Source organism: Pleurodeles waltl, chromosome 4_1 (assembly GCF_031143425.1).
Source record: "Pleurodeles waltl isolate 20211129_DDA chromosome 4_1, aPleWal1.hap1.20221129, whole genome shotgun sequence".
Taxonomy (NCBI): Eukaryota; Metazoa; Chordata; class Amphibia; order Caudata; family Salamandridae; genus Pleurodeles; species Pleurodeles waltl.
In genome coordinates, this window is record NC_090442.1 from 49,190,434 (window position 1) to 49,217,920 (window position 27,487).

At 45.1% G+C, this 27,487-nt stretch overlaps 1 protein-coding gene across 1 annotated transcript in view; it reads left to right on the top strand.

The window, feature by feature from the left end:
- LOC138286972 (uncharacterized) overlaps positions 1-27,487 on the top strand; it is a 248,419-nt gene that overhangs the window by 76,984 nt on the left and 143,948 nt on the right. The window contains exons 11-15 of the mRNA XM_069227341.1: positions 13,973-14,068; positions 15,155-15,271; positions 15,662-15,772; positions 23,643-24,363; positions 24,579-24,712. Of these exons, the coding sequence (XP_069083442.1) occupies positions 13,973-14,068; positions 15,155-15,271; positions 15,662-15,772; positions 23,643-24,363; positions 24,579-24,712 (1,179 nt within the window). The remainder of the gene's footprint in view (positions 1-13,972; positions 14,069-15,154; positions 15,272-15,661; positions 15,773-23,642; positions 24,364-24,578; positions 24,713-27,487) is intronic.

A 27,487-nucleotide genomic window follows, 5' to 3' on the forward strand; every position in this document is an offset into this window, starting at 1 on the left:
GGGGGGGGGGCAGACGCCAGGCATCCAGGAGGCCTAGCTGAATGAATTTGTGCTTCAAGGAGTGAGTGAAGATACCTTCCTGCGACCTCTGTAGATAAGTAAGGTCTAACTCTGGGTCCCACACCAGATTGAAATCCCCCAGGACTATTATCTCTCCATTGGCAAACGCCACTAGTTGGTTGAGAAAGGAAATCAGGAATTCTGTCTGATTCGAGTTTGGAGCATAGATCGTAGCTATTGTACATTTACGTCCATGTATGAGACCCTTTCCCATCAGCACCCTTCCCTCCTTATCAGTTTTTACATTAGATGTTTGAAATTTAAGAGGGGAGCGGAATAGCAAGGCCACCTCGTTATGTTTAGAAGTGGCTGATGATCTATAAATCGGAGGGTAGGTTTTGTGTTTTAACCTGTGTTCTTCAGTGTGTTTCAAGTGGGTTTCCTGTAAGGCCACAATCTCAAATCTACGGTTGAAGGTGTATTTGGTCCAAGTCCGCAGACGCAATTCATAGGGTCAAATAGTTTTGTTGAAAAACTCAGGCTCCAGCTGAATAGGACCTTTAATGTCCAAGGACTGTCAGGTGTGACCACTTTGATGGAAATTATAGTTCAACCAGCTCTCCTGACCTGGGGGGGCCATCCGTATAAGACCAGAGAGGTGGAGTACAGGAAGGGGAGGCCAGATTCCACCACCCCCAGTCGCAAAAAGTAGGAGTCAATTTCATCGCCAGCCCCCCTTCATAGTTATCCTTGAAGCTTCAAGAGGGAAAAACCTTGTTCCTTCATTTGCCTGAACATCGTCCCTTGTGTTGCTGCTGCCATTGTCTGCTTGTTTTAGCTCGTGGTTGGTCTGAGGGTTGGTTACTCCTTGTTCCATTCTCTCTGAGTGTCAGAGATGTTTAAACCCAGCAGAGTTGCTTCTCCTTTTACCTTGGTGAAGTGGCACAATTTGTTATGTAGATCAAAGGCTATGCCGAACAGGTATGCCCATCTGTATCTCACTTGTTCCTTTCTCAAATGGTCTGTGATTGGTTTTAGCTGCTTTCTCCTTGCTAATATGATTTCTGCTGTCCAACCCTGTGGACCCGCTCCAGTCGCACCTCCAGATGACCATCTCCCAGTAGGTTTGAAAACAACCCCACCACAAATGTCTCTAAATCCACACCCTCGGCCCCTTCCTCCAAGCCCCTCACTGGACTGTTGTCACGCCTAGAGTAATTTTCTAAGTCTTCGCATTTGAGGAGGGCCATCTGCAGTTGGTTGCATATAGGTTCAATGTTATTTTTCAGAGGAGCCACCCGGGTCCAGATATTTTGCTTCAGGGTCTAGAGCCCTGGCCCCCACTGAGTCAACGTCTGCTTGAAGGGTGTTGATATCCTTCCTTAGAGTATTTAGTGATGAGTTTAGGTCTGTGCATAGTTCTTCCCTGATTTCTTTTTTAAAGTGTCTGAGCAAGGTTAGGAGGTCATCTTTTGTCAGTGCCATCTCTCCTCCGGTATTTTCTCGACTCATCTCTGTTGACTGGGTGAAGTAGCTAGTGACAGTATTTGACAGGGCCTTCTTCGGTAGCATAGAGGCTGTTGGTCCTAAGAGCCTCCAATATTAGTGGGCTGAATCCGGGAGAGCAATATGAATTTGGCTTTCTTGAATAGGCACTGTAGAGAGAGATTGGCTTTGGCAATAATGCAGAATTTCAGGGGCGTACGTATGTATTGGTTGCTAAGCAGGTGGGGCCAGTAATGCATAGTCCAAAGACTCGATGGGCCGATGGTGTGGTAGCGGGGAAGGGGGAGGAGGGCAGCAGAATGGGGGCCCTTCTCGGGTCCCCCGCTCATCCTCGACTCTTTACGATATCCCAGTATGGGGAGGGTGGAACATTCATGGAGCCTGTAATAGATGAGTAAGGCGAAGGGATCCCAGTTCACACTTAAGAGGTGAGGGCGATGGCTCCAAATGTGTAGGTGTACTCTTAAAGGCCCTTCAAGGAGGGTTGTCAAGGCCCAAGCTTCCAAGAAGTGCAGGGCATACTTCAGAGAGTTGCTCTGGCCTGTGTGCCAGGCACATGCAAGTCTCAATAGTAGGAGATCAAGCACTGCTTCTAGTAACGTCCCTGGCCGAGTCGCTTCCCCCCATCTGCAGTGTAGTGGGGCTGTCTGGCAGACATATCATGCAGTTGGGTGCTTCAGTACCCCGCTCACCTCCTATTCATGCCGCACGGGCCCCCAGTCAGGTTCGAGTGGTTGTGCTCATCTCCTCAAGGCAGGCGCCATGCTGAAGTCAGGCAAAGGTGCAGCGAGTCAGTTCTCCCATAGCGTTTCTGGCACAGCATCCTGGGGGTGAGTTGCTTGTGTGGTCCGGGGACATGGAGGTGTTTTCTGTTGGCGTCGGTTTTCTGCTTCACTCTGGTCTAGAGATTCTAGCGCTGCATTGCGTCCCCCATGTTGCCTTTTGCTTCGTCTGGGCACTACAGGAATTTCTTCTTGCAGTGATTTCCTGACAGCAACACGGGTCAGTCCGGGCTGCCCCAGTTCCTCCGCTCAACAGCCTTGGTTGTTGGGGACTGTGAGAAGGTAGCCTCTTTCTAGCCTTGTTACCCCCACTTTTGGCCTGTTTGTGAGTGTATGTCAGGGTGTTTGTCACTGTTTTCACTGTCTCACTGGGATCCTGATAGCCAGGCCTCAGTGCTCATAGTGAATACACTATGTTTTCAGTATGTTTGTTATGTGTCACTGGGATCCTGCTTGGCAGGACCCCAGTGCTCATAGGTTTGTGGCCTATATGTATGTGTCACTGGGACCCTGTCACACAGGGCCCCAGTGCTCATAGGTGTGCATGTATATGTTCCCTGTGTGGTGCCTAACTGTCTCACTGAGGCTCTGCTAACCAGAACCTCAGTGGTTATGCTCTCTCATTACTTTCAAATTGTCACTAACAGGCTAGTGACCATTTTTACCAATTTACATTGGCTTACTGGAACACCCTTATAATTCCCTAGTATATGGTACTGAGGTACCCAGGGTATTGGGGTTCCAGGAGATCCCTATGGGCTGCAGCATTTCTTTTGCCACCCATAGGGAGATCTGACAATTCTTACACAGGCCTGCCACTGCAGCCTGAGTGAAATAACATCCACGTTATTTTCACAGCCATTTAACACTGCACTTAAGTAACTTATAAGTCACCTATATGTCTAACCTTTATCTGGTAAAGGTTAGGTGCAAAGTTACTTAGTGTGAGGGCACCCTGGCACTAGCCAAGGTGCCCCCACATTGTTCAGAGCCAATTCCCTGAACTTTGTGAGTGCGGGGACACCATTACACGCGTGCACTACATATAGGTCACTACCTATATGTAGCTTCACAATGGTAACTCCGAATATGGCCATGTAACATGTCTATGATCATGGAATTGCCCCCTCTATGCCATCCTGGCATAGTTGGCACAATCCCATGATCCCAGTGGTCTGTAGCACAGACCCTGGTACTGCCAAACTGCCCTTCCTGGGGTTTCACTGCAGCTGCTGCTGCTGCCAACCCCTCAGACAGGCAGCTGCCCTCCTGGGGTCCAGCCAGGCCTGGCCCAGGATGGCAGAACAAAGAACTTCCTCTGAGAGAGGGTGTGACACCCTCTCCCTTTGGAAAATGGTGTGAAGGCAGGGGAGGAGTAGCCTCCCCCAGCCTCTGGAAATGCTTTGTTGGGCACAGAGGTGCCCAATTCTGCATAAGCCAGTCTACACCGGTTCAGGGACCCCTTAGCCCCTGCTCTGGCGCGAAACTGGACAAAGGAAAGGGGAGTGACCACTCCCCTGACCTGCACCTCCCCTGGGAGGTGTCCAGAGCTCCTCCAGTGTGCTCCAGACCTCTGCCATCTTGGAAACAGAGGTGCTGCTGGCACACTGGACTACTCTGAGTGGCCAGTGCCACCAGGTGACGTCAGAGACTCCTGCTGATAGGCTCCTTCAGGTGTTAGTAGCCTATCCTCTCTCCTAGGTAGCCAAACCCTCTTTTCTGGCTATTTAGGGTCTCTGTCTCTGGGGAAACTTCAGATAACGAATGCATGAGCTCAGCCGAGTTCCTCTGCATCTCTCTCTTCACCTTCTGATAAGGAATCGACCGCTGACCGCGCTGGAAGCCTGCAAACCTGCAACATAGTAGCAAAGACGACTACTGCAACACTGTAACGCTGATCCTGCCGCCTTCTCGACTGTTTTCCTGCTTGTGCATGCTGTGGGGGTAGCCTGCCTCCTCTCTGCACCAGAAGCTCCGAAGAAATCTCCCGTGGGTCGACGGAATCTTCCCCCTGCAACCGCAGGCACCAAAAAGCTGCATTACCGGTCCTCTCAGCACGACGAGCGAGGTCCCTTGAATCCAGCGACTCTGTCCAAGTGACCCCCACAGTCCAGTGACTCTTCAGTCCAAGTTTGGTGGAGGTAAGTCCTTGCCTCACCTCGCTGGGCTGCATTGCTGGGAACCGCGACTTTGCAAGCTACTCCGGCCCCTGTGCACTTCCGGCGGAAATCCTTTGTGCACAGCCAAGTCTGGGTCCACGGCACTCTAACCTGCATTGCACGACTTTCTAAGTTGGTCTCCGGCGACGTGGGACTCCTTTGTGCAACTTCGGCGAGCACCGTTTCACGCATCCTCGTAGTGCCTGTTTCTGGCACTTCTCCGGGTGCTACCTGCTTCAGAGAGGGCTCTTTGTCTTGCTCGACGTCCCCTCTCTCTTCAGGTCCAATTTGCGACCTCCTGGTCCCTCCTGGGCCCCAGCAGCGTCCAAAAACGCCAAACGCACGATTTGCGTGTAGCAAGGCTTGTTGGCGTCCTTCCGGCGGGAAAACACTTCTGCACGACTCTCCAAGGCGAGAGGGATCCGTCCACCAAAGGGGAAGTCTCTAGCCCTTTTCGTTCCTGCAGAAACCTCAGCTTCTTCTGTCCAGTCGAAGCTTCTTTGCACCCGCAGCTGGCATTTCCTGGGCATCTGCCCATCTCCGACTTGCTTGTGACTTTTGGACTTGGTCCCCTTGTTCCACAGGTACCCTAGATTGGAAATCCACAGTTGTTGCATTGCTGGTTTGTGTCTTTCCTGCATTATTCCTCTAACACGACTATTTTGTCCTTAGGGGAACTTTAGTGCACTTTGCACTCACTTTTCAGGGTCTTGGGGAGGGTTATTTTTCTAACTCTCACTATTTTCTAATAGTCCCAGCGACCCTCTACAAGGTCACATAGGTTTGGGGTCCATTCGTGGTTCGCATTCCACTTTTGGAGTATATGGTTTGTGTTGCCCCTATCCCTATGTTTCCCCATTGCATCCTATTGTAACTATACATTGTTTGCACTGTTTTCTAAGACTATACTGCATATTTTTGCTATTGTGTATATATATCTTGTGTATATTTCCTATCCTCTCACTGAGGGTACACTCTAAGATACTTTGGCATATTGTCATAAAAATAAAGTACCTTTATTTTTAGTATAACTGTGTATTGTGTTTTCTTATGATATTGTGCATATGACACTAAGTGGTACTGTAGTAGCTTCACACGTCTCCTAGTTCAGCCTAAGCTGCTCTGCTAAGCTACCATTATCTATCAGCCTAAGCTGCTAGACACCCTATACACTAATAAGGGATAACTGGGTCTGGTGCAAGGTGCAAGTACCCCTTGGTACTCACTACAAGCCAGTCCAGCCTCCTACATTGGTTGTGCAGTGGTGGGATAAGTGCTTGAGACTACTTACCACTCTTGTCATTGTACTTTTCATAAGAGAAAAATATACAAAACAAGGTCAGTGTATATACACATAGCCAAAAAGTTTTGCATTTCCTCTTTTCACTCTTTTCTAAGTGCTGAAAAGTACTCCTAAACTTTCAAAAAGTTCTTAAAAGTTGAAAAAGTTTTTTTCTGTCTTTCCAAAAAGTTCTAAAAACTTTTGTCTCTTTCTCTATCACTTTAACTCTCTCTAAAAAATGTCTGGCACAGGCCAAAGTGTTGATCTGTCCAAACTTGCATATGACAACCTTAGCTGGAAAAGAGCAAGGAGTCTCTGTATAGAGAGAGGTTTGAGTGTAGGGAAGAATCCTGCCTTGGAACTGTTAATTAACATGCTTAGAGAACAGGATAAGGCCAGAGGTGGCCCATCTGTTGAAAAAGTACCTAATAGTTCCCAATCTGATTCAGGGACTCCCCCAGGAAAAGATTCAGGAAAGAAACTTCTCAGCCTGCCCATTACTAGACAGTCTAGCATAGTTGGTACAGAGGTTGAATCACACCATACTGATGGTGTGCTCTCACATTATACTGTTAGCCAAGCTGTTAGGGTGCCCTCTGTAAGGGACAGGTCTCCTTCTGTTCATTCCCATCATACCTCTGTATCTAGAAATGTCCCTCCCACCCACCCTGATGACAGATTGTTAGAAAGGGAGCTCAATAGATTGAGAGTGGAACAAACCAGACTGAAGCTCAAGAAGCAACAGCTGATTTTGGATAGACAGTCTTTTGAATTAGAGAAGGAAAGACAGAAGTTGGGTTTAGATACCCATGGTGGCAGCAGCAGTATTCCCCATAGGCATCCTGCAAAAGAGCATGATTCCAGGAATCTGCACAAGATAGTTCCCCCTTATAAGGAGGGGGATGACATTAACAAGTGGTTTGCTGCACTTGAGAGGGCCTGTGTTGTACAGGATGTCCCTCAAAGGCAGTGGGCTGCTATCCTATGGCTATCATTTAGTGGAAAAGGTAGGGATAGGCTCCTTACTGTGAAAGAAAATGATGCCAATAATTTTACAGTTCTTAAGAATGCACTCCTGGATGGTTATGGCTTAACCACTGAACAGTACAGGATAAAGTTCAGAGAGACCAAAAAGGAGTCTTCACAAGACTGGGTTGATTTTATTGACCATTCAGTGAAGGCCTTGGAGGGGTGGTTACATGGCAGTAAAGTTACTGATTATGAAAGCCTGTATAACACAATCCTGAGAGAGCATATACTTAATAATTGTGTGTCTGATTTGTTGCACCAGTACCTGGTAGACTCTGATCTGACCTCTCCCCAAGAATTGGGAAAGAAGGCAGACAAATGGGTCAGAACAAGGGTGAACAGAGAAGTTCATACAGGGGGTGACAAAGATGGCAATAAGAAGAAAGATGGTGAAAAATCTCAAGATAAGCATGGGGATAAGGGTAAAACCAAAGATCCCACTTCAAATCTTAAACACTCTTCAGAGGGTGGGGATAAAACAAATTCTTCCTTTTCTTCCCAACCTGCACACATTAAAAAGCCTTGGTGCTTTGTGTGTAAAAACAGAGGCCATAGGCCAGAGGATAAGTCCTGTCCAGGTAAACCCCCTGAGCCTACCACCACTAATACATCAAGCTCTAGTGCCCCTAGCAGTAGTGGTACTAGTGGTGGGACTGCTGGCAACAGTCAAGCAAAGGGTGTAGTTGGGTTCACTTATGGGTCCATAGTGGAAACTGATGTAATCAGTCCCAAGACAGTTTCTGTCACACCTAGTGGCACTGGCCTTGCCACACTGGCTGCTTGTCCCCTTACAATGGATAAGTACAGGCAGACAGTTTCAATAAATGGTGTTGAGGCCTTGGCCTACAGGGACACAGGTGCCAGTTTCACTTTGGTGACTGAAAACCTAGTGCCTCCTGAACAACACATCATTGGACAACAGTATAAGATTATTGATGTCCATAACTCCACTAAGTTTCTTCCCTTAGATATAATTCAGTTTAGTTGGGGTGGAGTTACTGGCCCTAAGCAGATGGTGGTATCACCTAGCTTACCTGTAGACTGTCTCTTAGGTAATGACCTAGAGGCCTCAGGTTGGGCTTATGTAGAGTTTTATGCCCATGCAGCCATGCTGGGCATCCCTGAGGAATTGTTCCCTCTCATTTCAAGTGAAATGAAAAAGCAAAGGAGAGAAGGCCTGAAAACTCAGGATCCCTCTCCATCAACAGGTAAAAAGGGTATCACAGTATCCCCTAACCACCCTACCATTCAGGATACTATTCCTGTGGTGGGAGAAACCTCTCCTGGGGTGGCACCTGTTCCAAGGGAATCATCAGCTGGCAAAGCTGGACTCCCTGAGGTGGAAGTACCTCTCTGTGGGATAACTAACATTGGTGAGAAAAACAGCACCAGTTTAGTTAACATGGAGCATCCCTCCAACCCTCCCAGAGAAACTTTAGTGCAGAAACCCTGCACTACCTCACAACACTTAGGACAGCATCCCTGCCCTAGTGTGGAGCTCATAGGACAGCATCCCTGCCCTGCTCCAACTCAAGAGAAACAGCATCCCTGTTCTCTCTTCCAGCCAGATGGACAAAGTTTTTGCCCAGCTATGGCTTTTCTGAGACAGCATCCCTGTCTGGCATTTCCATCACTACAAATAGGTTCAGTGGACAATTCCCACTGCTCTAAACTAAAACTTACTGATAGAAACTCTGAAAATACATCTTCACATTGTTGCTTAGCTAAAAAACTTGAAACAGGGTGGTTTACATCCCCACAGGGAAGTAACCATATAGTGGATGATAAAGGGAGTAACCAGTCTATTGCAGAGCTACTCTCTACTTATCACCACTTAGAAAATAAAGTCTCAACTGGCCAAGGTTAGCCTTATTGTCCTTCGTTTGGGGGGGGGGGGGGTTGTGTGAGAAGGTAGCCTCTTTCTAGCCTTGTTACCCCCACTTTTGGCCAGTTTGTGAGTGTATGTCAGGGTGTTTGTCACTGTTTTCACTGTCTCACTGGGATCCTGATAGCCAGGCCTCAGTGCTCATAGTGAAAACACTATGTTTTCAGTATGTTTGTTATGTGTCACTGGGATCCTGCTTGGCAGGACCCCAGTGCTCATAGGTTTGTGGCCTATATGTATGTGTCACTGGGACCCTGTCACACAGGGCCCCAGTGCTCATAGGTGTGCATGTATATGTTCCCTGTGTGGTGCCTAACTGTCTCACTGAGGCTCTGCTAACCAGAACCTCAGTGGTTATGCTCTCTCATTACTTTCAAATTGTCACTAACAGGCTAGTGACCATTTTTACCAATTTACATTGGCTTACTGGAACACCCTTATAATTCCCTAGTATATGGTACTGAGGTACCCAGGGTATTGGGGTTCCAGGAGATCCCTATGGGCTGCAGCATTTCTTTTGCCACCCATAGGGAGCTCTGACAATTCTTACACAGGCCTGCCACTGCAGCCTGAGTGAAATAACGTCCACGTTATTTTCACAGCCATTTAACACTGCACTTAAGTAACTTATAAGTCACCTATATGTCTAACCTTTACCTGGTAAAGGTTAGGTGCAAAGTTACTTAGTGTGAGGGCACCCTGGCACTAGCCAAGGTGCCCCCACATTGTTCAGAGCCAATTCCCTGAACTTTGTGAGTGCGGGGACACCATTACACGCGTGCACTACATATAGGTCACTACCTATATGTAGCTTCACAATGGTAACTCCGAATATGGCCATGTAACATGTCTATGATCATGGAATTGCCCCCTCTATGCCATCCTGGCATAGTTGGCACAATCCCATGATCCCAGTGGTCTGTAGCACAGACCCTGGTACTGCCAAACTGCCCTTCCTGGGGTTTCACTGCAGCTGCTGCTGCTGCCAACCCCTCAGACAGGCAGCTGCCCTCCTGGGGTCCAGCCAGGCCTGGCCCAGGATGGCAGAACAAAGAACTTCCTCTGAGAGAGGGTGTGACACCCTCTCCCTTTGGAAAATGGTGTGAAGGCAGGGGAGGAGTAGCCTCCCCCAGCCTCTGGAAATGCTTTGTTGGGCACAGAGGTGCCCAATTCTGCATAAGCCAGTCTACACCAGTTCAGGGACCCCTTAGCCCCTGCTCTGGCGCGAAACTGGACAAAGGAAAGGGGAGTGACCACTCCCCTGACCTGCACCTCCCCTGGGAGGTGTCCAGAGCTCCTCCAGTGTGCTCCAGACCTCTGCCATCTTGGAAACAGAGGTGCTGCTGGCACACTGGACTGCTCTGAGTGGCCAGTGCCACCAGGTGACGTCAGAGACTCCTGCTGATAGGCTCCTTCAGGTGTTAGTAGCCTATCCTCTCTCCTAGGTAGCCAATCCCTCTTTTCTGGCTATTTAGGGTCTCTGTCTCTGGGGAAATTTCAGATAACAAATGCATGAGCTCATCCGAGTTCCTCTGCATCTCTCTCTTCACCTTCTGATAAGGAATCGACCGATGACCGCGCTGGAAGCCTGCAAACCTGCAACATAGTAGCAAAGACGACTACTGCAACTCTGTAACGCTGATCCTGCCGCCTTCTCGACTGTTTTCCTGCTTGTGCATGCTGTGGGGGTAGCCTGCCTCCTCTCTGCACCAGAAGCTCCGAAGAAATCTCCCGTGGGTCGACGGAATCTTCCCCCTGCAACCGCAGGCACCAAAAATCTGCATTACCGGTCCCTTGGGTCTCCTCTCAGCACGACGAGCGAGGTCCCTCGAATCCAGCGACTCTGTCCAAGTGACCCCCACAGTCCAGTGACTCTTCAGTCCAAGTTTGGTGGAGGTAAGTCCTTGCCTCACCTCGCTGGGCTGCATTGCTGGGAACCGCGACTTTGCAAGCTACTCCGGCCCCTGTGCACTTCCGGCGGAAATCCTTTGTGCACAGCCAAGTCTGGGTCCACGGCACTCTAACCTGCATTGCACGACTTTCTAAGTTGGTCTCCGGCGACGTGGGACTCCTTTGTGCAACTTCGGCGAGCACCGTTTCACGCATCCTCGTAGTGCCTGTTTCTGGCACTTCTCCGGGTGCTACCTGCTTCAGTGAGGGCTCTTTGTCTTGCTCGACGTCCCCTCTCTCTTCAGGTCCAATTTGCGACCTCCTGGTCCCTCCTGGGCCCCAGCAGCGTCCAAAAACGCCAAACACACGATTTGCGTGTAGCAAGGCTTGTTGGCGTCCTTCCGGCGGGAAAACACTTCTGCACGACTCTCCAAGGCGAGAGGGATCCGTCCACCAAAGGGGAAGTCTCTAGCCCTTTTCGTTCCTGCAGAAACCTCAGCTTCTTCTGTCCAGTCGAAGCTTCTTTGCACCCGCAGCTGGCATTTCCTGGGCATCTGCCCATCTCCGACTTGCTTGTGACTTTTGGACTTGGTCCCCTTGTTCCACAGGTACCCTAGATTGGAAATCCACAGTTGTTGCATTGCTGGTTTGTGTCTTTCCTGCATTATTCCTCTAACACGACTATTTTGTCCTTAGGGGAACTTTAGTGCACTTTGCACTCACTTTTCAGGGTCTTGGGGAGGGTTATTTTTCTAACTCTCACTATTTTCTAATAGTCCCAGCGACCCTCTACAAGGTCACATAGGTTTGGGGTCCATTCGTGGTTCGCATTCCACTTTTGGAGTATATGGTTTGTGTTGCCCCTATCCCTATGTTTCCCCATTGCATCCTATTGTAACTATACATTGTTTGCACTGTTTTCTAAGACTGTACTGCATATTTTTGCTATTGTGTATATATATCTTGTGTATATTTCCTATCCTCTCACTGAGGGTACACTCTAAGATACTTTGGCATATTGTCATAAAAATAAAGTACCTTTATTTTTAGTATAACTGTGTATTGTGTTTTCTTATGATATTGTGCATATGACACTAAGTGGTACTGTAGTAGCTTCACACGTCTCCTAGTTCAGCCTAAGCTGCTCTGCTAAGCTACCATTATCTATCAGCCTAAGCTGCTAGACACCCTATACACTAATAAGGGATAACTGGGTCTGGTGCAAGGTGCAAGTACCCCTTGGTACTCACTACAAGCCAGTCCAGCCTCCTACAGGGACCAGCATTGGTTTTATAGGAGCCATTGTCTCAATGATTTGCAGGGAAGTGCGGAGCCTCAGTGAATTACATCCACGCGGCCATGACTGTTGGCCCCGCCCCCTCTTCTATACATTTTAAAGATTTTGCAATTCACACAGGAAAATATGGCCAAACATATAAATCAAGGTAAAACCTTAGATCTCCTGTAGTGCACTGATATCTGTCTGCATACCAGGATGGGCTGTTTGCTCACTGACTGCTTGTTTGCATCTTCTAACATAACCTATGTACCAATAAGTCATATTCCGATTGTTATTTCACAAGTAGTCACAAAATGGCCTGCCTAAAGAGTATTAATGAGGCAGGTCGTATTATGAGACCCCCTTGTACTTACCTGTCTCTGCAGGGATAGAGAGTTGCATTCCCTAAAGAGAAACATTTTTAACGCCATCCATGATTGACAGTAAGCTCTTTGGTTCCCTTATAATCCCAGTGGGTAATTACAGCCTAAAAGGAAGCTCGAAATATATAGATTGGAAAGCAAGATAGCACAGCCCGCTAGATGTTTGACTTCTTCAAAATATTGTCCAAAAACATTAAAACTTCAAGTACAAACACTTATGATTTAGAGATGGATGGAGCTGAAGGTACATAGAGCTTCAGAAGAACACCCAAGAGCCCCTCATCTGGGTCCCTTGGCATATAGCCAGGTGTGACCATTTTTGGCAGAAGACCTAAATGTAAGATAAAGTTACAAAATGGTCATTATGTACATGCTCTAGAAGGAAGCCACCAAAAATATCGAAGGGAATACCCTGAAAAACAAGATCATCCCAATATATGTGGATTTAGAAGCTATAGTAGAATTGCATAGGTAGGAGATAGCAAGACGCCAGGGAGTGCTTCATAAATGGTCTAATGTCAGTACTCCGAGTGGAATGACCTGACGGACTGCTCAGCAGCTAAAAATAAATGGTACTCTGACCACACCGACGCCATATCGGCACTCTTTACATAGTCACCTGGAGAAGACTGATGTGAGACTAAAGTGAGCTGTAAACCCCTACACAGAGTAAGTTTCAAGTTTGTTTGAGGAGGCTCTACTATTAAAATCCATTATAAATTTCGCAACCTCTCCAGGACAGGGGAGGCGGCTTCAGAAGCCTCATGTTTATATTTTTGTGTAGGATAAGCATGGCTGCTCAGGCACAAAGTTCTGAACTCCTTCTCTGGGCTCCACAACCCTCTTCTCCCCGCCCCCTCCCCCCCCAGTGTCTTTTTATGGCTGCTTAGGTTGTGACAGCCAGAAGCCTTGCCCTCTCCACATATTATTATGTGCTACGTTTCAGCACTTTCCTCCTCTAATAAATTACCACTGTCCCGGGGGTAGTCCACTTCTTTGTGACTTGGACCTATTCATCCTTTGTATTGACAAATTTGTAGAGAAAGATTGAGTGTGTCTACCCTTGGCTTTATAAAAAAGATTCAGAGTCGTTATTGTCTTTATTATAATTTGTAGTTTATTTCATGGCTTAATCATTTTTCTCCGTCAGATTTGTAGATGTGCTGTGAGCAGCTGACACATGGTTCGCCCCCTCCCCTGGCGGCTCGATAGCCTGGGGCTTTTTCAAGGCTTGCATAGGTATAAGTATTTTCCCTGAAATAATTTATTTTCTTCACATTCAAATATTCAAATTATTCCTTAGGTCCATTTAGCTAATTTGGTTTCCACCCTGTCAATCTCCCAGCAAGTGTCCGCATAACGCAGATCAAGCCCTGAGTGATCTGTGTTACCGAGGACATTTTATATCCTTATAGTCTGCATTAGTAATTTCTGCATATCTTTTAGCAGTAAATATATGTTTGTTATTTTGCTGTATAGTGTACCCTGCATGGTCAACTCTGTTATTCTTGTCTTTGGATAATACTATGGGCACTTTCAGATGGATCATAATGGAGCAGGTTTTTGAGATAGTGCCACATAATTGTGTTCAGCCGTATTCAGATTTCTCACAAATCTTTCAGGCAGGGAACAGCGAAAGAAACACATAGAAACACAGTTTTGGTTTAGAATCCAGATCCTTGGGTTTGACACTTTAACACTCAGCTCCATGTTCAAACATGTATTCTTTTTATCACACAAGCAGCTGTTCACCAACTGCTTGTCTTCCAAATTTTAGTTCCTGTGATTTTGCCAATGAAGGAAGAAGAAGAAAAGCAAGAGGTGTGCCCCTGGGAAAAGGGTTCACAGAGGAAAACCAGCAGTAACCAAGCAAGTAAGTGACAATGCTATCATCAGCCCGATGATAAGAAACAGAGAATTCTCCCCGCACGTACACGTGCATTCGTGAACACACACAGACATGCATGCACACGGAAACGCCTGCACATCAAAACACATTCACTTCATATGGCCTTAGAACAGTAATATGGGAGATGTCATTGGGATTCTGTCCTTTCTCTTCACCCACATGTGATCTTGTATTTGTAGATGTTCCTAAACCAAAGCCATTACCAGGCCATTGGGTGTCACTAGGTTTGTCCTATATAAATTCCTATTCATACATTCATGGAATTTGAAGAAACATTAGAGGTACCTGAGCACATATTACATTGTGAAGTCTGAGAGGTTCTTGTGACACTTCAAAACTGGCAGATGTCATCATGGCCATTCCTTCATTCAGTGAGGCTTTTACAGGAATCATAGGAAGCCATTCTGTTGTGGCATGAAGACTCACAGGAAGAACTCAAAAGCCCGAAAAAGACATCCATGGTGGGCCGGGCTGGCTTTCCAGTGTTGAAGGTTGATTACTTAAAGCATTGAATGAGCAGTGACAGTGCTCTACGTGAAATACCACAACATATTTAAAATATTGTGTTATGATTTCACATTTTTCTTCATCCAAAAAAAGGAAATGGGTGGGTTTCAGTGCAGCAGAGAAAAGCTTGTTTGACAGAGGGACATGCTAGGTACCTCTGGGCCGCTTGCAAGAACATGTTCATATTCTGCAAACCTACATACAGTATCCCAATTGGTCCTTTGACCGGTGACATGCACATGGGTATGTAATGGATTTTATTCATGCAGTCCATTCTCGGGTATAACTGAGTATCATCAGTGTACCTGTGGAAATAGAATCCCAGGTTGTGTAATTGTTCACCTAAAGGTTCAACTTATGAGTTGAACAGCAGTGAGTTAGGATTCAGCCTTGATTAACTCTGAGGGGTGAAAGGTTAACATTAGGGTCACCAATTTTGTCATGTTTCTCCCTCTGCCTCTTGCTTTCTTGACTATTTTGTAATGCAGCCTTTAGATGCACTTCTGCGGTTATATTCCTCCTGAGTCTCTTTTCTTTTCTCAGTAATGATAGGCAAAACACCTGCTGTTTCATCAAACATCAACGAGGAGGCAGAGGCCTGCCCCATCGAACACGATGATGAGGACTCTGAGATAAAGAGAAGCCTCAATATCATTACAGGTGAGCAAACAAGGCCTCTTGAGAAAGGCTTACAAGTGTCCTCCCTTAATCCCAATGGTGATGAAAAGTACTCTCCTCTACTCCATAATAGCTGAGAGCTGTTGAAAGTTATACGTTTCTCTTGTCCCTGCAGGATCTGACAGATGTTGACAGAGACATTTGTAGTCTGATCATTTTCTTATTACCAAACACAGGCTTCAGAATTATTACCCCCTCACCCATTTTGTCTCCCAAGCCCACAATGAGAGTCCTTGACGTAAATGTACATAGAGACCCTCCCCCTCCTCCTTCCTGGCCATTTTGTTATGAGGGCCTCTATTGCACTGCTTAGTAAGTGTCTTATAAGACTCCTTTTATGTGCACAGATTTGATAATGTATATTTTTTACAGTAATGGCAGACATCAATCCTACTATTATACCAAACATCAAAGAAGAGCAAAAGTATTGCTCTGTGGATGGCCAGGAAACCGAGATGAAAGGAAGGACCAATAATCCTGTAGGTGAGTAAAGAGGGGTGACCTTAAAAGGAGATGAGAGACCTCCTTTATCCCAATAATAGTGCAGAGTACCTTCTAATTTTGTCCAGTTATTGATGTCAGCTCATCCTTTGTGGTGGTGGTTTGATTGGTCTTTTGTTTGTAATGAAACAAAGGGCTTCTCTTTTTCTTTTGTTATTTCTTTTTCCTCATCTAGATATTATTTTGTTCTGTTAGAAACATTAGTTTACACACACACACACACACACACACTCTCTCTCTCTCTCTCTCTCTCTCTCTCTCTCTCTCTCTCTATATATATATATATATATATACAGGGAGTGCAGAATTATTAGGCAAATGAGTATTTTGACCACATCATCCTCTTTATGCATGTTGTCTTACTCCAAGCTGTATAGGCTCGAAAGCCTACTACCAATTAAGCATATTAGGTGATGTGCATCTCTGTAATGAGAAGGGGTGTGGTCTAATGACATCAACACCCTATATCAGGTGTGCATAATTATTAGGCAACTTAACAAAAAACAAATCTATACCCATTTCAATTATTTATTATTACCAGTGAAACCAATATAACATCTCAACATTCACAAATATACATTTCTGACATTCAAAAACAAAACAAAAACAAATCAGTGACCAATATAGCCACCTTTCTTTGCAAGGACACTCAAAAGCCTGCCATCCATGGATTCTGTCAGTGTTTTGATCTGTTCACCATCAACATTGCGTGCAGCAGCAACCACAGCCTCCCAGACACTGTTCAGAGAGGTGTACTGTTTTCCCTCCTTGTAAATCTCACATTTGATGATGGACCACAGGTTCTCAATGGGGTTCAGATCAGGTGAACAAGGAGGCCATGTCATTAGATTTCCTTCTTTTATACCCTTTCTTGCCAGCCACGCTGTGGAGTACTTGGACGCGTGTGATGGAGCATTGTCCTGCATGAAAATCATATTTTTCTTGAAGGATGCAGACTTCTTCCTGTACCACTGCTTGAAGAAGGTGTCTTCCAGGAACTGGCAGTAGGACTGGGAGTTGAGCTTGACTCCATCCTCAACCCGAAAAGGCCCCACAAGCTCATCTTTGATGATACCAGCCCAAACCAGTACTCCACCTCCACCTTGCTGGCGTCTGAGTCGGACTGGAGCTCTCTGCCCTTTACCAATCCAGCCACGGGCCCATCCATCTGGCCCATCAAGACTCACTCTCATTTCATCAGTCCATAAAACCTTAGAAAAATCAGTCTTGAGATATTTCTTGGCCCAGTCTTGACGTTTCAGCTTGTGTGTCTTGTTCAGTGGTGGTCGTCTTTCAGCCTTTCTTACCTTGGCCATGTCTCTGAGTATTGCACACCTTGTGCTTTTGGGCACTCCAGTGATGTTGCAGCTCTGAAATATGGCCAAACTGGTGGCAAGTGGCATCGTGGCAGCTGCACGCTTGACTTTTCTCAGTTCATGGGCAGTTATTTTGCGCCTTGGTTTTTCCACACGCTTCTTGCGACCCTGTTGACTATTTTGAATGAAACGCTTGATTGTTCGATGATCACGCTTCAGAAGCTTTGCAATTTTAAGAGTGCTGCATCCCTCTGCAAGATATCTCACTATTTTTGACTTTTCTGAGCCTGTCAAGTCCTTCTTTTGACCCATTTTGCCAAAGGAAAGGAAGTTGCCTAATAATTATGCACACCTGATATAGGGTGTTGATGTCATTAGACCACACCCCTTCTCATTACAGAGATGCACATCACCTAATATGCTTAATTGGTAGTAGGCTTTCGAGCCTATACAGCTTGGAGTAAGACAACATGCATAAAGAGGATGATGTGGTCAAAATACTAATTTGCCTAATAATTCTGCACTCCCTGTATATATATATATATATATATATATATATATGCCTTCCAACACTTTTCCACCCATTAGTTTTTCCACTGGAAAATTGAATAGCGTTACCACAAAAACTGCTGACTTGAATTACACCAAATCTGTCTGAAAGCTAGATCTTGGAGTAGTGCTTTTTGTGATTTGGTGTAAATCTGTTCAGTATTTTTTGAGAAATTAAGGGCCCAAAATGTTAAATTTTTCACGCCGCAGTGAGATCTGATTGTCTGCGACCACATCAACAAAAGTCCTCGGAAGGCCCCAGAGACCCCATCCCCTGGGGCCGGTTCAATTTGTCCTGGGTACCTCCCCCCCGTTGACACTGTTTCCCTGCCCGCGAGATCACAAGCAGGGAAGACTTATTTGCACCCACCTGGCTGCAGCTGTGGCAGTGCTCCAACTGGGTGGAAGGCCACATTTTTTCCCTGTCTTTGCTCTTGCGAGTAGGGAGCCAGAGATTGCTCCCACCTGGCGAAAGCTGCAGAAAAAAATCCTGCTCCTGCCTGGTGGGAGCAAAGCTGGCTCCAACTGCATCCAGGATGGGTACGTGTAGGGGGCATGGCGGGACTCACGGGCCATACTCCCCTCCCCCGGCAGCCTCCAACATTGTGTGTTGTGTGTGCCCTGGGTGGAACAGGGGCACCCATCTTAGGCTCCAGGAGATGGGTTCCTCTGGCCAGCGTTGGAAGCCCGCATGCTACCAAACCCTAAATGTTGGCCCCAGGGAATGGGGTTCACAGGACCAGTGTTGGCTTGGGAGGGGGCTGCCTAGCCCATCCCAGTCCCTTTAAATGAAGGCTGGCCCCAGGTAATGGGATCCCCAGGGACAGTGTTGGCTCAGGGGGGGGCTTTGGATGGCAGGACTACATTTCCCACGAGTCCTAGATAAAGCTTGACGCAGTAACAGTTAATATAGTCAGTTTGCCATCCCTCCACATAAAATGCTCTCCAAGGAAAAGTCCTTCCTTTTTCTTCGTGCAGAAAATAACTGGCAGCCTGTAATTCCATCAGTACTCCCACATTTTTGGTTTGTTCCTGAAAGGAGGAGGAAAAATTATGAAAAAGTCATCCTACAACTTTAGTTATTATTAATAATAATACTGCAGTCGCTTTGTATGAAATCTAGACCATAATCAATCACTGAATCTTAGCAATTATCCAATCCAGATTCTTACACCGAACGAAGGTCCTCGGTTCCCAACTGGATTAGGTCGCAACCGGTAGCGCACCATGCTGGGTCGGATAATACTCACCTCTTTCAAAGAACTGAAACTCCCCTTCACAAAGGATAGGAAACTGTATATTCTGTGTTAGGACCGGAGTCTCAGATTATGCAGGTTTAATGCTTATCAAAACAAATGAAGCCACTCCCATCAAATGATTAAAGTCTACAGATTTAAATGTGGAATCCGACACCCAGTTGGCCGCCTGAAGGATGTCGTCCAACCGGCTTCTCCAAAAAAAAAACCTTTGCATGCCATGGGCCCTTTAGCAAAGTGAACCCCAAAGATTGAGCTATCTATGTCCACTTTGGACATGATCCATTTTACCCATCTAGCAATTGTGGGAGAGGAAACTGGTTTATATGCCTTCTTAATTGCTATTGGCATAATCTGAGCCTCCGGTCCTCACGTAGAATGAGACGCCACACATCAGAATCCTAAATTAACCCAGTGGGCATTTAAAAAAAATTCTACTTTAATGTAGTGAGGTACTTGGAAATAAGCGTCCTGCAGAAATGCTAAATAGAGCCAGTCATTGTCAAAGGCAGATTTCAACACGTGAGCCAAAGCCACCATCTTGAGCTTCTGTAGGGCAAGGAACTGGTTTAGATCATAGAGATCTGAAATGAGGGGAGTACCTTACCCTTTTTCTTTACAAGCAAGTAGTGGGAGCACTACCACTGCCATCCTTGTGAGTGAGGACCAGCTCTATTTGTTCTGAAAGGAGGAGGCTGTCAATCTCATGCAGAAATAGTAGGGTTTCAGACAAAAGTATTCAGAAGGGGGTGGCTGTGGGTGGTGTACAGTATAAACACACAACCCCACTGAGAGCACCTATGAATCAGTGGGTATCCAGATGCATGAAGGAAAGTTGAGAGGAAGTGTTTTTCCTCACTGACCTGGAGTGACTCTTATTAGATGGTACCGATGACAGCCGCTATTCCCTAGGGAAGGTATTGGGATTTCTTACTATCAATAGAGGTGGGCCGAGTAGGTTTGTTTTTCTCTCTCTCAAGTGTCTCAACTGTGACTACAGGTTTCTTCCTGAGAGAGAGGGATGTTCTTGTGGTTTGAAGCAAAAGGATTTGAAAGAGTGGAAACGGGCTCGAAGGGTTATACTGTTGACAGCTATATAACACCAGAGACCTTGGATTAAAAGATTGAAAAAGACTGGAGGTGGTGGATGGACCCTATTGGCTTTACATGGTCTGGTTTGGTGACCCTGTGAGAAAATAGATAGGAAGGCCTTTGCACTGGGTTCGGGGGGTGCAGGATATGTGAAGCTGCCTGGCAGGAAGCTTTCTGGAAGATACAGAACAAATGTTTGAGAGTACAGTGTGTTATCAACCCTACTAGATTGTGTCTGGATGGGACTGTCCCCTGCTCGGTAAACAGGCATGTCCCCTTGCCACACCTGCATGTGAATCTCATATTCTGGCTGTTGCGTTAGCCCTGTAGTCACGCTAATCTACCTTGTACACAGAAAATGTGGCCTGTCTCTGACAGTGAGAGGGCCGGGCCCCGTCTTGTGACCTGGAGGGTCTCACCAAGCATAGCCTTATATTAGGCAATACACTACTGTCCTTGCCCTGAGGATGTCACATAGAGTGGTGATGGCAGAGAACTGTGTTTTGAGAATTTGTACTGTGATCAGGCCAGTTTCTCTGTTAAGGAGAGCACGTCTACTGACTCTCTCTAGTAAACGTTCCACTGTTGTGGAGGTCCAGAGCCCTGAGCCGATGTCCTTTGTGCATGTCAAGTTTCCAAGTATAAGTAGTGAATGTGTAGCACAGATATAGTAGTAGGAGAGAAAGACTGTGTGTGTTTCTGTGTCTTTCTCTAAGTACTAAAACTGCTGATATTGTTTTGGATGCTGCTTAATTACCATGGCATAAATTGGACGGTGTGAAATAGCTTCCCCAGACAGTAAAGGTGTATTGCCTGCATTACTGTGGTGGGGGTGGAGATCCAAACATGAATGGAGACATTGATAAATTAGAAATGTCATAAGGGCCTGGTTAGAAACAGTCTGATGGCCAAGGTCTGGGTGGAACTATAGTATCTGTTGTTCAGAGTGGGAAAGTTTCTTTGACCAGGTTTGCCATGTTTGTCTCCAAATACTGGTTCAGAAGAACGGTAAGAGACAGGCGCAAAGAACTACACTTGATTGTGCCCATATGTTGGGTTCTCCTTCTTGGAGCCAACCCCACAGCCACCTGCTCTGACAGGTATCATTTTGCACAAAGGCTGTGTCTGGAGAGCAGCTTGGAAATTAAAGAGAAACAGTTCTGAAGATTTAGATATTTTATCCACATTCTTTGTCTGAAAAATGTGTATAAAGGTGGGATCCAGAGCACAGCACTTTGTTTCAGTTCCATGTTCTTCTTCACCAAGTAAGTGAGTGATCCGTAGAGAACTCGAAGAGCTACTGTGTATCCAGGGCTTTTGTCTGCCTGGCAGACTGTGTCCCACAAGTGGGGAGATATCACCTTAAGTCTGCATTTTTTGCTGGAAGGCTAAAGATCTGTAGAAATGCTTAGAAGTCTGCCTTCCTGTGAGAGAGGGAAGCTTACCTGGCCCTGCAGGAGGAGAGACTATCCAGGAGGAGATGCCCAGCATGTTTCCAACATGTGGAGCACCCCGAGGAAGCTGACACACAAAGAGAATGAGTCAGGTATAATCTGTACTGGAAAAGGGTCCCCACGGTCTTTCTGCACAGTTCCAGAGTGAACGATCACAATAGCACCAGCTTGAGCTATTCATACTTCTACTGCTGGCTGAAAAATTGAAAGCTCCATCACAGACAAAGTGGGAAAACGGGATTGGGCAGGAGGCCGCAACTGCCAAAGATGACATTACAAAGAATCTAGCCTGGCAGGCTGCAACTTCTCTGTCCAATCACCGCTCTGCAGCCAGCCGCAAGAGCCACCATTACCGAAGATTGGTGTGGCACCGAGGGCTGCTAAGTGAGTCTGCTGTGAATGCTGACATGACTAAGGTCTTCACAGTGGCCACTGTGAAGAATGGACTAGTGCCTTAAAGGGGCCACGCCACATATAGCTTAAACTGCAATGCCATAAAAAGTATGTCACCACAGCTTATCATGTATTTGAGGACAGAGACTGATGCATGCATGCAAGATCACAACGCCCCCTTAAGACTTTTTAACCAAGGGTTGAAAAAGACGCTTAACAGAGTTCCTCCACTAGTGAACGAGAGTGCTTTGAGTTATCTGCACCTGTGCCTAATCCTTGCCTACTCCGGGTACTCTTGTCTGCGCTAGAGACAGTACATACAAACAAAAAGATAGTAAAATGAACTTTCATCTGTTTCACATGTTATTTCTCTTGAATAAAATAATTTTCTTGGATACAAAATGAATGCCAATCACAAGCCTAAACAGAGTCCACATAGACACACATTGCCTTTTTATGTAAATGTTAGATTAATGCAAACAAGAGAATGATACATTTGCACCATACGATCAGTTTCCTAATAGGAAAGAAGCAAACCTATTTTGCTATAATCTACATTTCTTGAATACCTTTTTGCAGGAAAAATTAATGTTAACGAATTGTTAAACCCCTAAAATATTTGGCTGTTGTTTGTAATTCATCAGGAGTGCAAACGGGGTTTTGAACAAAGAATAACCTTTGTTCAGAGGAAATGAGCAAACTGATTTTGCAATGCTTTGTTCTTTGTAGAATAAAAAATAGGACCAACAGATTTTAGTATCAGCATTTGTCTGCTCTGTTTATGCCCTTGTTAAATGTTTGATTTGTTCTTTTTGAACCAAAGTAATGCGGTACATATCCGGGCCACAAATATGCTTTATTGCCAGTAACTTATACAATACATGTTACAGCTTCAATGTGTAACAGTATCTCTAATGTCATAAAAATGAAGTTTGATTGTGGCAAGTTTACAAACACACGTATTTACAGATAGAGTAGAACGTCCATCTGTTGGATACTAATTAAATGAAGGAGTAAGATGGGGTCACAAATATATTGCAATAGACTATGGGTTAAAAGTAGATCTTCACTGAATTGCAGCAAGGCAGGGAAGGAGTGGTGGGATAAGGATGTCAGTGCTGATATATCTTGTAGTAGAACGAAGTCCTGGTGACACAAGTATTTAATACAATTAAGCATGTATTATCATGCATTACGTGTTTCTTCTGCTCTGTTGTCTTGCATGAGATTGTAACTTCATTCCCTTTTGAAAATTCAATAAAAAGTTAAGTCGATTCTGAATAACAAATAAAAATTTTAGCAAGAAGTGGAACGGAAGATTATAATTAGTACAGAAAATCTCCTTACAGTATGTGAATAATGAAGGGTAAAATACAGTCTGTTATTCCTGTGTTATCCTGTGCTTCTGAGCCATGGATCTCTGGATGTATTTTAATACCTTGGCCACTAATACGTTTTTAAAAACAAATTGCTTTGATCATAAAGTTCAGGAAAGATTACTTTGCAGTCGTAATCCCACGTTAGCAGAGACATTAGACATAGCTAGAGGGAACGAGAGGTCATTAATGGCCTCAAAGGAGTTAAACAAATGCAAGATGTCTTCAAGTGAGAGAATTAACTCCATCTCGTGTAAAATGAAATCGTCTAGCCAAAATGGGAGTGAGGGGAGTAAGTCAGATAAAAGTGGGGTTTGTTTTAGATGAATTTGTAAAGGAACCCAATACCACCAGTGTAATTATGTTTTTAAGGAAAGTGTTTCAGTCAGAAGGCATCCCAGCTTTTGTGGTCACAGATAATGGAGTGCAGTTTGTCTCACATCGTATGAAATCGTTTCTAAGCAACCTAGGGATTAAACATTTGACAACTGCTCTTTATCGTCCTCAATGGAATGGAATGGTGGAAAGGGTGAATCGCATGATGAAGGAGACTATTCAGTTTGCATTTGATGCAGGTGGGTCGGTTCAAGAGGCAGTTGAAGACAGAATTTGGTGTTATTACACTCCACATTCGACGACTGGAGTGACTCCTTTTGCGTTATTGAGGGGGAGACACTTGGTTAACGAGTTATCACCTGTGTGGGTAATTGAGGAATCTGATCCAGATAAGAATATTCCCAGTTTGGAGTATATGAAGGACAAGGTGGGAGGTTCACAAGCGAAGGCCAAGAGTAGATATGAAGAGATTAAAAGAGTAAAAGACATTGTTTTCAACGTTGGGGATCGTGTGAGGGTAAGAAGAACACTCAAACTGAAAGGGTCTAAGTATTTTCAGGAGACTAAGGTTGTCCAGGTGTTCATGCATTCTGTGAGAGTTGAGGATGGGAAGTGGTGGAGTAAAAGGAAGGTAGCCATTGTGGGCAAAGGTGTGGACAGGGTTGCAGATATGTTAATTTTCCAGACACACGATAAGGGCTTTGTAGACTATGAGAGCGGGGTGAGAGATGCGAGTGATTTGCAGGAAGGAAGGATGTTTTATGAGCCTGGTGTGTTAGATGGTGAGGATGTGGTTGTCAGGTATGCCGGGCGAGATACATGCAGGACGTTGGATAGTCAGGATGAGATTCAAGATTCTGTTCAAGATGGATCTCTTAATAGATGCCTTTCTAAAAGAGCTTGTATCAAACCCAAATATTTGGATGATTATGTGTTCAAATAATCTGTTGTTGTTGTTGTTGTTGTTGTTGAAGAACAGAGATGTGTTATATGCTAATGGTTTTGGTTATCTGTAGAATACACACGCTCACGAGAGCGCACTGTAATTTGCCTATGAGCACTCTTCTTCGAACGCGGCTTTCAGATCGGAACTCTGTTCTGTTGAGCCGGTTGGAGGACGCGTCTGAGCGTTGGGGGACACTTGATTGCTGTATTTTTAATAAAATAATCCAAGATTAACTCACCCTGTTGCAGATAGCCTACCTTCTTTCGCCACAACACCCTCTCTATTTAATGAATGGCTTGATGCCTTGGCCTAGAGCGAAAGGTTGCCATTTTGCAGCCACAGAAGGCTTGTTGCTTTTCCATGCTATAGGGAGGCTGTGTTCCACAGATAAAAGGGCCAGGTTTGGAAACCTCACTACTGCCTTATAGGATTCAAGTCATTTAAAGGCCCCCAACAGGCAGGCTTCAACCGAATGTAGCTTGGGTACCCCAGTACTATGTGTAAGAAGTTCTGTAATGCTACCCCAATAATTTCGCAGTATAGGACAAGGCCATAACTGTGTTAAAAAACAGCCTCTTTAGAACGGCATCTCGGACAGTGCGGTATTTGGGAACAATGTGGGTACTTTAGCTGAGGTAAAGTACATCCTATGTAACATGTACATCGGTTTCACACTATATTTCTGTTGGATAGAATATTTTTATTGGATACAAAATTAATGACAATCCGAAGCCTAAACAGAATCCACATAGACATACAGGATCATTTTATGTAAACGCTGGATTAATACAAACGAGAGTGATAATATGTAGAGTGTAATATGTAGGATTGTATCAAGTTAAACCTAGAATTTTGTGATACTCAATTTGGCTACTGGATCACTCTGCTCTGTTCATTAACGGCCCTCCCTACATCCGCTTCCCATTGGTCTCTAAGCGATAGCACTTCAGTGTCAACAACCATGACTTTGTTACGGACTTCTCTGCAGCGCCCACTGAAACTCGGATTCACAGTTGTCTTTCATAGAGCAGTGAAAAGAGGGAGGGGAACCAGTCAGAGCTACCTCATTCTCTGGTTGACTTTCATAGGCCTCTGGCGAGCACAGGTGTAGACAAACTTACCACCACTAGGAGGAAAGACAGACACGCTGTAGCCCATGCTCCTTTACGACTTACTTAAGGATGACCTGTATTAAGCAATTAGCGGTCCTGTATGAGACTGGAAGGAATATATTAATGAGTTCTGGAGTCCCTACTACAAAATATAGATAGACACAAAAAGTCTTCACTCTGTATTTGATAAGGCTTCTTTCTATATTAAAACCTATTTTTGTTGCAGATTTTCTAAGCGTTGCAGACATAAAAATAATATTGAAAAGCATTAATATATACATGGAAATCTAGAAAGAATTGCATCATATCAGATGGTGATCATTAAGTCAGATTGTTGATGTAATCAATCTTTATTGGAATCGCTCCCTTCTTAGCCCGTAACTAAAGCCTACATTAGCACCAAAAATGCTGCATAAACGAGTTTCGCTGATGGTCCATGGATACAGATACCGTTCACTCATAGCTGTTTGATGTTACTCATTCTTACTTTGAGAAGTGAAGCCAGGCTCTGCGTTTGTTTTGTGCTGCCCTAAGAGCCGGATACCACCCGCATGACCTTCAAGTAGACTATTGATGACTATGATACTCTCTTGCAATGGTGAGGTTACTAGGTCAACTAAAATGGCTTTGCATCAGTTGTTTATACATTATCTAGAGAGAAAATGAGAAAAAATGGGCTTGTGATTTGTGATGTAAGGTGTGAAAAATAATGTGTGAACTCTCATGTACATTCACTAAAATCTACTGTGCTTTATAAAGCATGCTATTGATTACAGAACATAGTGGCTATTGATCCATGCTCTATCAGTCTACCAAAACCTTTTTACAGCATGAATACACATGGTACAATAATGAATAAAAAGATGCGTTTGTAAATGATATTATGCATATGAACCAATGAATGCCATGAGGAGCTCAAGCACAGAAAAAGGCAAAGCATATGAAACCCATGATTGATAAGGCCACACTTGTAGTGAATATGTACAGATCACTCCATGTGTGCAGATAAATGATCAAACTAGACAAACGCCCTGAGGCTAATTCAACTGTGTAGCATGCTACAAAAACAAAACATACCAAAACAGAATTAAAAACGGAATTCTGGCTACAGAAGGACCAGCAGCAAGGGTACACTTTCTCTTATTTAACTGGATTTACTTCATTCTGAAATCGATTGCAAAACAGCTGGAACACTCAGAAGTTGAGTCTTCCAGTTCTGCACTGTCAAAGAGTAAATCCATGAGGGAAGAGGATGACGTGACAATTCATGCTTCTACAAGAAGGAGCTGAATGTGTAGGAGGACCAGTGGCACTGGTAAAACAGCTGTAGTCAGTGGAGGTCCCAAAATATGACTGAGCTTTAAGGGCAAAGATGATGCAGTTGAATAAGGCATCAGCATCGATAGTGCAACTAATGCGATGGGATTAACATGTGTAGGGCCACTTAATGTATCTGAGAATGGTGAAATCGATGTTCTCAAACGTTGGTTGGAGCACGTGTCCGCACCAGTAGTGATTTAATTAAGTAGTTTTGAGGCTAGGTATATCTGTATGTATTAAGCAAGAAACTCAAGACCTAGCTCTTCGACTAAACCCAGTAATCCAGCACCTGTATTCCCTCACTGGTGATAAACCGTGCTCTACAAGTAATGAGTAATGCATGTCATTTATTATATCAATGCTGCAGTAGCCAAGTCTAAAGCTTTTCTTCCTGAAACTGGGCAAGCTGTTTTCTTGTCAAATAAAACAAGCATTGGCCAATTGATCTCGCCTGTGCGAGAGCTATCGGCTTTGGCAATGTGTTTTAGACATTATGTACACCAGTATTGGCTGCAGTTCTCATGGCTAAAAGCTAGGGTCATGGAAT